The 12529-nt window shown below is 45.2% G+C and overlaps 1 protein-coding gene across 2 annotated transcripts; it reads left to right on the top strand.

Moving 5' to 3' along the window:
* Nucleotides 1–961: 961 nt before the first annotated feature.
* On the top strand, nucleotides 962–11484 carry DACT1 (dishevelled binding antagonist of beta catenin 1). Of its 2 annotated transcripts, XR_005058183.2 has the most exons (5): nucleotides 962–1711; nucleotides 3841–3973; nucleotides 4703–4858; nucleotides 7637–9520; nucleotides 10144–11484. XR_005058183.2 is itself a non-coding variant. In XM_037006986.2 (4 exons), the coding sequence occupies exons 1-4, from the start codon at nucleotides 1367–1369 to the stop codon at nucleotides 9418–9420; spliced, it is 2418 nt and encodes an 805-aa protein (XP_036862881.1). In that variant the 5' UTR covers nucleotides 963–1366; the 3' UTR covers nucleotides 9421–11484. The 2 variants fall into 2 exon arrangements, 1 of the variants encoding a protein (XP_036862881.1); XM_037006986.2 differs by having other exon boundaries at nucleotides 963–1711; nucleotides 7637–11484.
* Nucleotides 11485–12529: the final 1045 nt, after the last annotated feature.

Genomic DNA, 12529 nt, shown 5'->3' with positions numbered 1-12529 from the left:
TACAGTTCCTTTTATCTATAAGGTATAGCAATGGGGAGGTCAGCGGAGAGTGGCAAGGGAACTCCAGTTTGTGAGAGAGAGAGGAGCATGCCACACTGCTACTTCAGGGGAAAAGTTCCTCTGGAGGAAAAAAAAAGCCACAACTCACATAACCCTTAGTATCTATGTGCCTGCCATGTTGTAAACGCAACCCGATCCCTGCCTATATTGCATATATTGCAAATTATTATTATTCTTACAAAAGGCAGGTACTGTCAGTAGCTCCATTTTACCGTTCAAGAAATGGAGGCACAGAGAAGTGAAACTTGCCTGTACGGCTAGTCTTGGCCGGAAAGGGGATTCAGATTCAGGCAGTCTGGTTTCAGAGTCGGAGCTCTTGTGCTTGCCCAAGATAAATAATAAAACACTCAGACAAAAACCAAAGTGCGCAGGCGCGCGCGCACACCTGAAACCCTGAGCTTGTGAAAGAACTGCTGCAATCGCTCGCCAAATACAGCATCCTCCTGCCTAATTTTAAATGCCGTCTGTAAAAAAATTAAAACGACAGCAACAAAACTAAGAGAAAACAGTTTTAGAACAACATTGCACTGTGCTTTGTACTGCTTGCCTTCACAAAGTGGAATCGACAAACCCAAACCCACAGAAATTGAACGCACTCGCGGAACCTCCTTCGGTGACGCTAAGGAATCCGTTTGAGTGGCTCCCAACGGTGGACGGGTGGGGAAAGGGTTAAGAGTGTGCTCTGCAACTCAGTCGAGTTTCAGAAGTTCTCTGGGGAGCCCAAGGGCTGCGCCCCTTCGCGAACGCTGCCGGCAAGGCCGGCGTCGTTAACAGGATGCTGGGGCTCCAGACGCTCGCCCCCCGGCTTTGTGCGAGGGAAAAGAACCAATAAGGAACGAGGCAAAACTTGGGTGCAGCAAACCCGAAAAGGGGGCGAGGAGGCCGCGGGCGGAGCGGGGGAGGAGAGAGGCAGGAGTGGGGAGGGCCGAGCGCGGAGAAGGCCGGAGCTGAGCGCGAGAGGCGCCCCTGACAGAAGAGGGGGCGGCCGGTGGAGCGGGCCGCGCAGCGGAGGGTCGGCGCGGGGAGGCGGGCGCCGGGAGGGGGTTTGCCGGGCCGCCGCGCGTGACGTAGCGTCGGCGGGGCGTTATCAGCGGCGGGGCCGCGGCGAGGGACGCGCGGCGACAGCGGACGGCGCCGCCAGGACCCGGACGGCGGCAGCCTGCGGCTGCGCGCGGGTCCCAAGCGCTTCTGGCTGCCGCCCCCGCCGCCGGGCGGCATGAGCCGGCGGCCGCAGCCCTAGAGCCCGCTCTTCGCCGGGCGGCCAGGCTGCGGGGACGGGTGCTGGCTGCAGGCAGGGTTGGGGGCCATGAAGCCGAGTCCGGCCGCGCCGGAGAAGGAGCTGGAGCCGCAGGCGCCGGCCCGTGGCGAGCAGCGCGCGGCGGAGCCCGAGGGGCGCTGGAGGGAGAAGGGCGAGGCGGACACGGAGCGGCTGCGCACCCGGGAGCGGCAGGAGGCCACGCTGGCCGGGCTGGCGGAGCTGGAATACCTGCGCCAGCGCCAGGAGCTTTTGGTCCGCGGCGCCCTGCGCGGCGCCGGGGGCCCGGGGGTGGCTGCGCCCCGCGCCGGGGAGCTGCCGGCGGAGGCGGCGCAGCGCAGCCGCCTGGAGGAGAAGTTCTTGGAGGAGAACATCTTGCTGCTGCGGAAGCAGTTGGTAGGTCGTGCCCCGAGATGGGAGCATGACTGCCTCAGAGGGGCTCGCGGTCCGGCTGGAGCCTATGGCGGGCGCGAGGGTGCCTGTGGCTGGGGAAATTCTCGCTGTTCCTGGGATCCCGGCCCCGTGCCTCCCTGACCCCCATTCCTGCGCGTGCCGGCGGCGCGTGGGCTGCCGACGCCCACGCGTTTCTGGCGTGTGCCCGCTTTGTGTCAGGTGAGGGGCTGGCGACCCCGCACGGATTGCCGGGGAGGGGTGGGGCGTTCGCCCCTCTCTCCCTGCCTTGGAGGGTCCTTGGAGTGGCCTGGTTGTAACCTTCAATCTCTAGTTAGACGAAAGCATGCCCTCTCCCCCGGGGTTTGCATTCTCATTTAAAATGCCATTTCGTTCGGAGGGCTTCTAGACTCTCGACGGGAGGGGACAAAAGCCAGGGAAGGGGCTTGTGGCGTGTTAACTGTCCCTGCTGAATTTTACGGTCAACACGGAGGCGCGCGCAGGGTGCCCGGCCCCTCCCAGGGCTCTCCCCGCACGCCTGGGCTGCTGCTTCATTTCAAATAGAAGCCCTTTGTATAAGGCAGCTAAAGCAGATGGAAAGGCTAGAAATGTCGCTGGAGAAAGTGCTCCCTTCTCTCATATTTTATATGTATTGCTAGCTAGTGATTGATGGTGGAGGCGGGAGGAAAGAGAACCCGCTCCCGGGGAGCGCTAATCTTCCTGGATTTCTGTCAGCCTTTCAGTCATTCTACGCAGTCTTAATGGGGAAGGAAAAGAACTTTGGCACTTAATGTATAGATGAACAGGTTTTGACCCCGCCTCAGAATAATGGCGGCAGCTTTGTTTTGAAACAGAAAAAAAGAAAAATGTAGTTTGAAACAGAAAAAAAGAATTACCCTTACCTGACCAGACACATGCTCGATAATGTTCCTCCTACACGAACGAACACAGTGACGCTGGGTGGTCATTTGTCAAGTGTTTTCTTGTTATCTCTTTTCAGATAATTTTTCTTCTTTGAGCATCAAAGTGCTTTTACTTGCTTGGTTTATTTTTCTTGAAGAAACTCACTCTAGCGAACAAGCATATGGTTTATGTCTCCAAGCTTTTAAGTCAAAGGGTAGGCCGCAGGAGTAGATATGCATATACATCTGTTTTAAGAGGATGTATGTCAGGGTAGTTTGTGCAGTGCCTCGGTGTTGGCATTTTACTGTGTTTCTTTGGTAGCAGACCAGATTTGTATGTAGAACTGATTTGAGCCAATTCTTGCTGGTTATGCCTGGTCATCGACATTTTATGCCTTGTTTTGAGCAATGGCACCTTTTTCCTCATAGATCTCAAGACTGTGAGGGGCATTCCTATTGTCCCCTGGAGGAGAGGAGGCAGCATGTCCGGAGAATTCCAGTCAAGTCAGTGTTTGTGGTGCTATTTTCATTTGTAGACTTGGCATTGGTGATTTGAACCAGATGCCTTTGAGTTCTTTTGCTTTCCAAGCCATTAGGAAGCACTAGGTGGCAGTGTGAGTAAGCACTGCAGATCTGTCACCTTTGGAAACCCGAGTTGAATTCAAATTTAATGGAACTTCCCTTGAGGGTTTTGGATTCTGCCATCTCACATTATACTTGGCACTGGCTATTAGTATTAGTTTCTCACTTTAAAAGGCCCTAAGACTGATTAAGCCCTACAAAGCAACTTAATAGAAAACAAAACTCTGCAGGACACTGGCCAGAAAATCTCACCTAAGATTATAGTGTATTGTAGGAAATCAGTTACTCTCTGACTTCAAATTAAAGAGTCTACTGTGAAGTACTGTTCTGTAAAAAAACTGGCTGTACACAGAGGATTTTTGAAGATCTCAATGTGTTTTGTTTTCTTATCCTTACCTATAAAAAGTAGGTTTGTATATATTGAAACTCAAAGCAAGTGTTTTTATAAAGAAGTTTGTATCATTGCAAAATGTGAGGAAGTGGCATTATACACAGGACACATTCTTGAAGATTTCATTTTGGTCATCCAGTAAAGTTTTGGTTTTGGAAGATTTAGTGAACTCTTCAAAAGGTAACAAATATTTCCAGCAGACTTTCTGGTCCTTTCTCATCAAAATGTGTTCATTTTTCCTTCCTCTACTTCTTACTCAGAATTGTTTGAGGAGAAGAGATGCTGGTTTGTTGAATCAGTTGCAAGAACTCGACAAGCAGATAAGTGACCTGAGACTGGATGTAGAAAAGACATCTGAAGAGCACCTGGAGACAGACAGCCGGCCCAGCTCAGGTGAGTGTGTGAGCACAGGCACAGAGTTGGGCTCTCATGAGGTCCATCTCAGCCCCTGTGCTTAGCATTCCAAGACCTGCAAATGGCAATGGATCTTATTTCCAGAGCAGAGAGAACGACAAAAAAGCAGTCTGCCATTCGGTTGCCAAAGGAAATAAAACCAGACAACAAAATTTTTAATAATGAGATTGATTTGACTAGAGTCCCCAGAGTTTAAACATAAAAGCTTCTATTCAAATTTCTGGAAGAATAGTCCTCCTTTGAAACTTGAGAAAGTCAGAACTGGGCTAGAAAATTAGTCACACTTCAACTTCCTGAGACCACTTCAAAAGTTTTTTTTTCCCCCTTTTAAACCATTTGGCTCCTTAAATAGATTTTTTCCCCCCTTCAAGTTATTTTATCTGAAATGTTCATGGTAAAGATGAGGCCTTGACAGATAGAACTCTCTTTCCTTGCACATCTTTAAAGGTAGGGTCAAGGAGGAAGGTCCGTTTGAGGGTAAAGTAACTTTGAAATGTACCCGCAGTTATGGGCTCTTTATCTTTTCTTAAGGATTACTTGAAATAAAACCATAAAATTAGGGTACTAGATTTGTGAATCAAAATTATGCTCTCTCCCAAATGTCTCCCTTTCCTACCTTTCCTAGATGAGTATCCCTTTTTCTTTTAAGCACAAATGTGTATTATTGCTTGACATGATCTTAATTCCAAATGGTGTTTTTATTTATAGGGTTTTATGAGCTGAGTGATGGGGCTTCAGGATCCCTTTCCAATTCGTCTAACTCGGTCTTCAGTGAGTGTTTATCCAGTTGTCATTCCAGCACCTGCTTTTGCAGCCCCTTAGAGGCAACCTTGACTATCTCAGATGGTTGTCCCAAATCTGCAGGTAAGACTTTTTAGAGTTGATAGACATTTTTAAATGGAAGGGGTCAAAGGCTGTTAAAGGTTTTCTAGCTTCAACCCCTTCTAGTGATGAAAAACACAGAGAATTTCATCAACTTGATGCACTTAATGCCACAGTTGCATCTAGAACCAAGATGACAACTATACTAGTTCTCTTTGTACACCACTTGGCTTTATATTCTGATGGTAGCAAGACAGCTTATCTTTAGAAATCCTGTCCCAATATTAGAGGTCTCATGCTCCATTTCAGAGCCTTTGCTGTTTAAGTTTGCATTTTCTTTTGAAAACCACTTTGGATCTGTTTTTGTCTTTAATCATTTAAAGCTAAAGCTTATATTATGTAAGTTAAATATATCTGTCAGCCTGGCCAAGAGCTGCTTGGCACTTCGGAGAGCAGTGGCCCCTCCGTGTTTTCCAAAATGCCTTGCATGATGGCAGCTTCCTTTTCTCTTAGCAGTGGGTGGGATGAGATCCCCCTAGGCCATGTGCCATTCTTCCCCATTTGGGGACATCCTGGCAGCGATCTCCAGAGAGAATCATGTTGTTGCTGATATTGGAAGAATTTCTGCATTTCCTCTATGCGTCACACACTGTACTAGATACTTTGCATACATTCATTCCCTTAGAATTCTCCCACCTGTCCACAGAGTGCAGGTATTGTTAGCTGCATTTTACATATCAGAGAAATTACACCTAGTGAGGTTACATTAGGTTAAGTTGTTTAAGGCTGTATAACGTGGCAGAAGCAGGATTCAAGCTCAGGACTAGCTTCCAGGTCCATGTTTTTCCATTGCACCAAGAGAATTCAGAAATTGTCTTGTTCAACCTTTTTATCAGAAAGATGATGAATTTGGTTTTATACTCCATTTCTCAGAGACTCTTCATTTGCTATGTGGCAGAGTTGTTGCTGAAACTCCTTAGTCCTGCTTTACTGTGATTCCTCATAACAGCAGAGAAAATACGAATATTAGAGGAGCTGTAGGTGCTGGCACAAGTCACCGCACCCTGGGTTTGTCTGTGTTTACTTGGGAATAAGACTGAAGTTTTGAGATCCAGGCAATGCAAACATCAACACCAAACAACTGAGGCTGCCAGCTGGCTGGTGTCTTTGTACTGGTACAGTGTGTGTTGTCAGCAGCAGTCACTGGGGGAAGCACAAAGCTATTTTATCTAGAGTGTCTGGACCTCAGGTTCACTATTGCTCCCTTCACTCTGCAGATCTGGCTTCAGAGGGAAACTTTCAAACTCATTAAAGGCACTTTGGTATAGGTTTTCCTTAAAGACAGACTCCTGCTCTCCCAAATGCCACATCTTCACATAATTCAGACAGTTGGACTGGCCCTTGGGGGCTGGAATGTCTGCCCTGTTCCTCAACTCAAGGTAGGGAAAAGGGATAGATGGTGAAGTGTAGGTAAATGTGGCTTTAAAAAGGGCAAAAATAGGCCTTAGGGTAGTAGAGGAGGAGGGATGGACAAGACAGTAGCTAGAGAGGTTTCCCCTTTTTACAATGTGCTATTTATTGGGAACAGAGGTAGGGGATGGGGGCACACACTTTTATAATAATCTCTTTGTTGCAAATGAATTGTATCATTTCTGGGTTTAGACTCCTACTTATTGCAGTTCATGCAGCTTTCTATTAAACAATTAAAATAATTTGGCACATAGTAGATTTTCGATATTTGAGTGAATAAGTATAATAGAGGACAAATTAGTGATTAAAAATTTTGATTTTTCTCTAGCTCAAAGTCATTAAAGGGATTTGATATTTGTAATATTCACCAAGATAAGAGATCAAAATCATTTAATTAGCAAGAGAGCTTGATTTCATGGTATTTTGGTGTCTACATTTTGGAGATGTGGCAAATTTATTCATTAATACTACTACTTGATCTTTTAAAACCTTATCAAGATTCCTTCCTATTTAAGAAACATACTCTTAGTTTTTAGTGTCACTATTAAAAATATAATATGATTATTATTGAAATTCGATTAGTCTTTTTTGAAATTTGGTCAGTTTCCCTGACCTTTCAATTGAGTTATACTTGAACATATATGATTGAGAATTAGGTCTAAAAAACCACAAAGTGAGGGAAAGCCTGCAGAAAGTATAGTTTATCTTAAGCATTTTAAAGGGAAACCAGGAATAGAACATGGAGGGGAGAGTAGCCTAGAGAAAGAAAGCCTATAGAAAGTATAGTTTATCTTAAGCATTTTAAAGGGGAACAAGGAATAGAACACAGAGGGGAGAGTAGCCTAAATCAAAAAACATTTATTTTTCTAGTCATAAATTAAGTACATTTTCATTGAAAATTTAGAAAATAGAAAATCAGAAAGTAAATATCACTTGCTTTTCCATTACACTGAGGTGCTGTTAGCATTAAGGTATTTCCCCGTATTATTCAATAGTTTGAAAGCATTTTTAATGGCTCTTTTTCCTTCAGATAAATATCATACATTGTTAAAAAATGTTTTGTTACAAATTTTTTTCCCTCATCCAGTGGTATGAACTGTATGTAAAATAGTAGCTTGTGTAGTATTCATTGATTCTTTGGCATTCTCTCTCTACCCATAAGTCTGTCTTCATAGAAACTGGCCAGTCAAGCTGGTGCTGACCAGTTGATTTCTTCAGAGTGTACCTTTAAATGTTTTTCAGATCTCATAGGATGGCTGGAATATAAAGGCCACTGTGAAGACCAGGCCTCAGGGTCCACTTGCTATTCCCCCTCCACATCACAATTTAATTCCCTTGGTATCATTACAGATGTGCATCCCAAGTACCAGTGTGATCTGGTGTCTAAAAACGGGAATGATGTGTATCGCTATCCCAGTCCTCTTCATGCCGTGGCGGTGCAGAGCCCGATGTTTCTTCTTTGCCTGACGGGCAACCCCTTGAGGGAAGAGGAGAGGCTTAGTAACCATGCCAATGACATTTGTGTTGGATCTGAGCTGGACACCATCAAGACAGACACTTCCTTGCCATCCCCAAGCAGTTTGTGGTCGGCTCCTCATCCTTCATCCGCTAAGAAGATGGATGGCTACATTCTGAGCCTGGTGCAGAAAAAAACACACCCCGTAAGGACCAACAAACCAAGAACCAGTGTGAATGCTGACCCCACAAAGGGGCTCCTGAGGAATGGGAGTGTTTGTGTCAGAGTGACTGGGGGCATCTCACAGGGCAGTGGTGGGAACCTTAAGAATCCTAAACAGGTACCTTTGCCCTCTGGTGGAAGCTCCTCTTTGGATAGTGGAACACTGTCCCCACTGAAGCAGTGGTCAAAAGAAGCAAAGGCAGAACAACTGGAAAGCAAGAGGTTGCCCCTGCCAGAGGGCTGCTCTCCAGCCATGGCGGCCACTGAACTTCAGAGTAAGCGTCTACCCAAAAACGCCAAGCCAGCCTCTCAGGAACATCTTCGGTGTCCCACCACTCTGGCAGCAGAGACCCCTAAGGAAAGCTCTCCGATCCCAGCTTCCTCTGCGAAAGAGAGCCCCGGGCGAGTCCCCGCCCCACTGCATGAGAACAAAGTTGTCCAGCCACTAAAAAAGGTAACACAGAAAAACAGCCTGCAGGCTGTCCCTCCGGCGGCACCCCCTCCCGTGACTCCTGCACTGCTCTCTTCAGCTTTCGCGGTCGAAGAACGGCCTGCCCTGGATTTCAGAAGTGAGGGCTCTTCTCAGAGTCTCGAGGAAGGGCCTCTGGTGAAGGCGCAGTTCATCCCCGGGCAGCAGGCGGGCGCCAGGCCGCCCCGGGGCACCCGGGTCGCCGCCGGCCCGCGGAGCACAACCCTGAAGCAGCGGGCCCAGGCCCCCAACGGGCTGGAGGGCGCACTGCCCACCGTGAGGGAGAAAACCCGGGCGGCCAGCAAGAAGTGTCGCTTCCCCGACGACGTGGATACAAATAAGAAGCTCAGGAAAGCCTCGGCCAAGGGCAGGAAGGGCGGGGGCGGCCAGCCCGAGGCGGGGCTCGCCAGCAGGCCACTGGGAGGCGGCCACAGGGCCGGGAACAGGGCGCACGGCCACGGCCGGGAGGCGGTGGTGGCCAAGCCCAGGCACAAGCGAACAGACTCCCGGCGGTGGAGGTCGGCCGCTGAGATTTCCTACGAAGAAGCTCTGCGGAGATCCCGGAGGGGTCGCCGGGAGAGCGCGGGCCTGTACCCGGCCGCCGTCCCGCCGCCCTATGCCAGCCCCTACGCCTACGTGGCCAGCGACTCCGAGTACTCGGCCGAGTGCGAGTCCCTCTTCCACTCCACGGTGGTGGACACCAGCGAGGACGAGCGGAGCAACTACACCACCAACTGCTTTGGGGACAGCGAGTCCAGCGTGAGCGAAGGCGAGTTCGTGGGGGAGAGCACGAGCTCCAGCGACTCCGAGGAAAGCGGGGGCCTGATCTGGTCCCAGTTTGTCCAGACTCTCCCTATACAGACGGTCACAGCCCCAGAACTTCACAAGCCCACAAAAACCTTCGTCAAAATTAAGGCTTCACACAACCTCAAGAAGAAAATCCTGCGCTTTCGGTCTGGCTCTTTGAAACTGATGACGACCGTTTGAGTAACACCATTTGGTGTAGAAAGTGGTTTTTCTCTAAAGGAGACAACGTCGTGGCTTAGATTTTGTGTGGTGGTTTCATGGAATGCTTTCCTTTGTTAAGGTAAAACCGGGGTAAAATTGTCTCATCCTTATCACGTAGGGACACTAGTGCCTTTCATGGAAGGTGAAGAATGTTTTGCAGGTTAGAAGTGATACCGAGTTTTTAAATGGTGGTGTTAGTGATGAATTTTGTGGTATCAGGTGATTTTTATTTAAAATTTTATGAGCATCTGTAAAGGCACATGTTTTGATGGTCAAGTCTTATTGGTATGAGACCTTTTGATCTGAATCTGAAGGTCAGGTGGATGGAATTTTAGGACACGCATTTGCTTCTGGTTCTTCAGGGCCATGTTTCCCAAGAAGATTTTCTTCTGAGTGGCATCACGTACTACTGTGTGACATAGGTACGAGGGACATAGTTTTCTGTAATTTTTTATATGGTCTACATTTCTCAGATGTATCCTTATTCTATTTTCTTGTCAGAACTGTTTGGTTTACTGGAGTCAAAACTTGAAGACCAGACCCTGATTCCAGAGAGCTGGTAACCTGGATAGGGAGGCTGGTAACAATTTAAAAGGATTCAGTAAAACTTCTGCCACCCTTGGTGCCTACGCCCTAGTTACAGTAACCTCTTCTAGTGCTGTTTATTCACATTTTGATGCCTTTCTTCTCCCTTATTTGCAGCAGATGGAGTCATTCCTAGAACTTCCCTTTGAGATAAATTTTCATCCTTGGATACAGAGAAATTCACTCCTGAAGAAATAACCCTCGGGTATAATAACTCTAAACCCAGAGTTGCTCGCTGAGCACTGTGCCACCTAAGCATTGGCCCAAACGTATTAGTGCAATCCAGTCCAGATTGGACCACTGACCATGTATGGAAGGGCTTTTAAAAGGAAATTTTTTTTGGTAAACAGTATTGTGTAAAATTACTTTTTTTATACCAATATATGCATGTTTTGTGCATGAGTAGTATTTGTTTTGATATTCCTGTTGATGTTAAATTACTGTATGATAGAAACAGTATGTGTTTTTATATATCATTGTATAAATTTAATATAACACATTATGTACTATAATAAATGGTTTGTTTTACTGCTGGTAAGTTTGTTATTTGGGTATAAAAACAGATGTACACACCTATAAATCTTGTGCTGATGATGGTAAACACACTAGCCTATTCCAGCATTAGAGTATTATTTGCAATAATAAAGACAGGTTTTAGGAGAATTCTTTGGATTAATGGGGAGTAAGCAAATAAAGAAAAGCAAACCACTTATTTAGAATAGTTAAGGTACTGCTTTAAAATTTAAGGTAAATTTAATAGCTGTCTTCTAAGGAAAATATTTCTGAGAATTCACCCACTTCCAACTCTCCAGTATAAAAAAATTTCCAAGGTGGAAAACTTGAGAGGATAGCACAATAAACACATTTAGCCACCACCTAGAGTCAATAATTGCTAAACTTTTGTCATGCTTGCTTAAACTCTCTTTATGTATATATTAAGTTAAACCATGTTGCTGGTTTTACAGGTTAAGGACAGATAACTGGCTATGTCCCCCAACCCTCCATACTGCTATATACTATTTTAAAGTAAATTTCAGAAATCATGATACTTCATCTCTAAAAACCTAAGCATGTATTTCCTAAGAATAAAGAGATTCTGCCATAGGAGCACAATATCATGATCCCACCTAAAGAAAACTGACAATAATTCTTAATATTACTAAATATTTAATCTCTTTAAATTTTCCAATTTGCTTCAAGAATTTTTTAACAGCAGCTTCCCCCATCCCCATAAACTGGAATTCAATCAATGTCATGCATTGTATTTAGTTGTATATGTCTAGTCTTTTTAGTCTAGAATAATCCAGCCACATTTTTAAAAAATGACATTCAGTTTTTAAAGTCAGAACAGTTGTCTTACAGAGGTGCCCACATTCTGGATTTGAATGTTTTCTTATGTTATCTTTTAGCATTTAGTCCTATTTCATGTAAACTGCATAAAGATTGGATTTGGATTAGACATTGTTGGCGAGATTTTACTAGTGACTTGTGTACTTTTATTGCTTCACATCAAGAAACAGTATCAGGTGCCCTATATTAATGAATTTAGCCTTGGTTAAGTTGGTGAGCAGAGATTTCTCCATAAAGATGTTTTTGCCTCCTTTTTGCAAATGGCTAGTATTTGTGAGTGATTCTTTGGTACTGGGTGGATATCCTATTCTTCACAACCTGTAATTAATGGCTTTAGCTTACATGCTGATCTTTACCTAAATCATTTATTGCCTTGGGGATTCAAAATTGTAGTTTTCTAGATATCCTTCTACTTTTATTAGCTGACATTCTATTAAAAAAATTTCCTTATGTTTTTTCCCTTTTGTATATCACCATAGGCTCATGAATTTTTATTCATTTGATGTCTTAAAATCAGTTATTCTTTTTGATGTTCAACACATCCCAAATTTGGTTGGTGGGGGGGTTCATTTTGTACAAAGGAAACTATAAAATCAGCTCAGTCTCTTTAGATTTTATTTATTATGAAATGTACTCAACTAAAATGAATTTTTCAAATGCTAAATTTCAATGCAAAACTCTACATTTGTTGATCATCTTGGGAATTTCCTCTTTTCCTATACTTTATATACCCCTCACCTCTAAGACTTTTAACTTTGGTACATAGCAATTATTTCTCCATGGTTTACAAAGGTAAGACGTTTTTTCAACAAGACATCTCAGACAACTCAATTCTTCAAAATGTAGAGTTGCTAGACTTTTTAGTGTTTATATAAGTAGTATTAGTATTTAGTATTTATATGTTTTTAGGTGCAACCAGTTATTCTGCTTTAACTAGAATTTCTTTGATTACCTGATTAAACTTAAGCCAGTGCAATTGAGGGTATGATCTCACCATCTTTTCTAATGCTGTGATCTGATCTCTCGGGGGCAGGGTTTAAAGTTCATTGTGCAAGGCAACTGTGACCTGCAGTCAGATCTTGCATCATTTCCAAGTTGTTCTCAATGAGCATTATCCTTGGAAGGGGACGCTTTCTGAAAACCAGTTTCTGAA

Source organism: Manis javanica, chromosome 8, assembly GCF_040802235.1.
Source record: "Manis javanica isolate MJ-LG chromosome 8, MJ_LKY, whole genome shotgun sequence".
Classification (NCBI taxonomy): Eukaryota; Metazoa; Chordata; class Mammalia; order Pholidota; family Manidae; genus Manis; species Manis javanica.
This window is presented reverse-complemented; position numbering and strand designations above follow the sequence as displayed.

What these genes read in the sequence shown, in the direction of transcription:
- DACT1 (XM_037006986.2), top strand. Translation starts at nt 1,367, where the DNA reads ATGAAGCCGAGTCCGGCCGCGCCGGAGAAGGAGCTGGAGCCGCAGGCG. An exon ending in TGCTGCTGCGGAAGCAGTTG is followed by an intron (nt 1,712 to 3,840) that starts GTAGGTCGTGCC and finishes CTTCTTACTCAG; the next exon opens with AATTGTTTGAGGAGAAGAGA. An exon ending in TGGTTGTCCCAAATCTGCAG is followed by an intron (nt 4,859 to 7,636) that starts GTAAGACTTTTT and finishes GTATCATTACAG; the next exon opens with ATGTGCATCCCAAGTACCAG.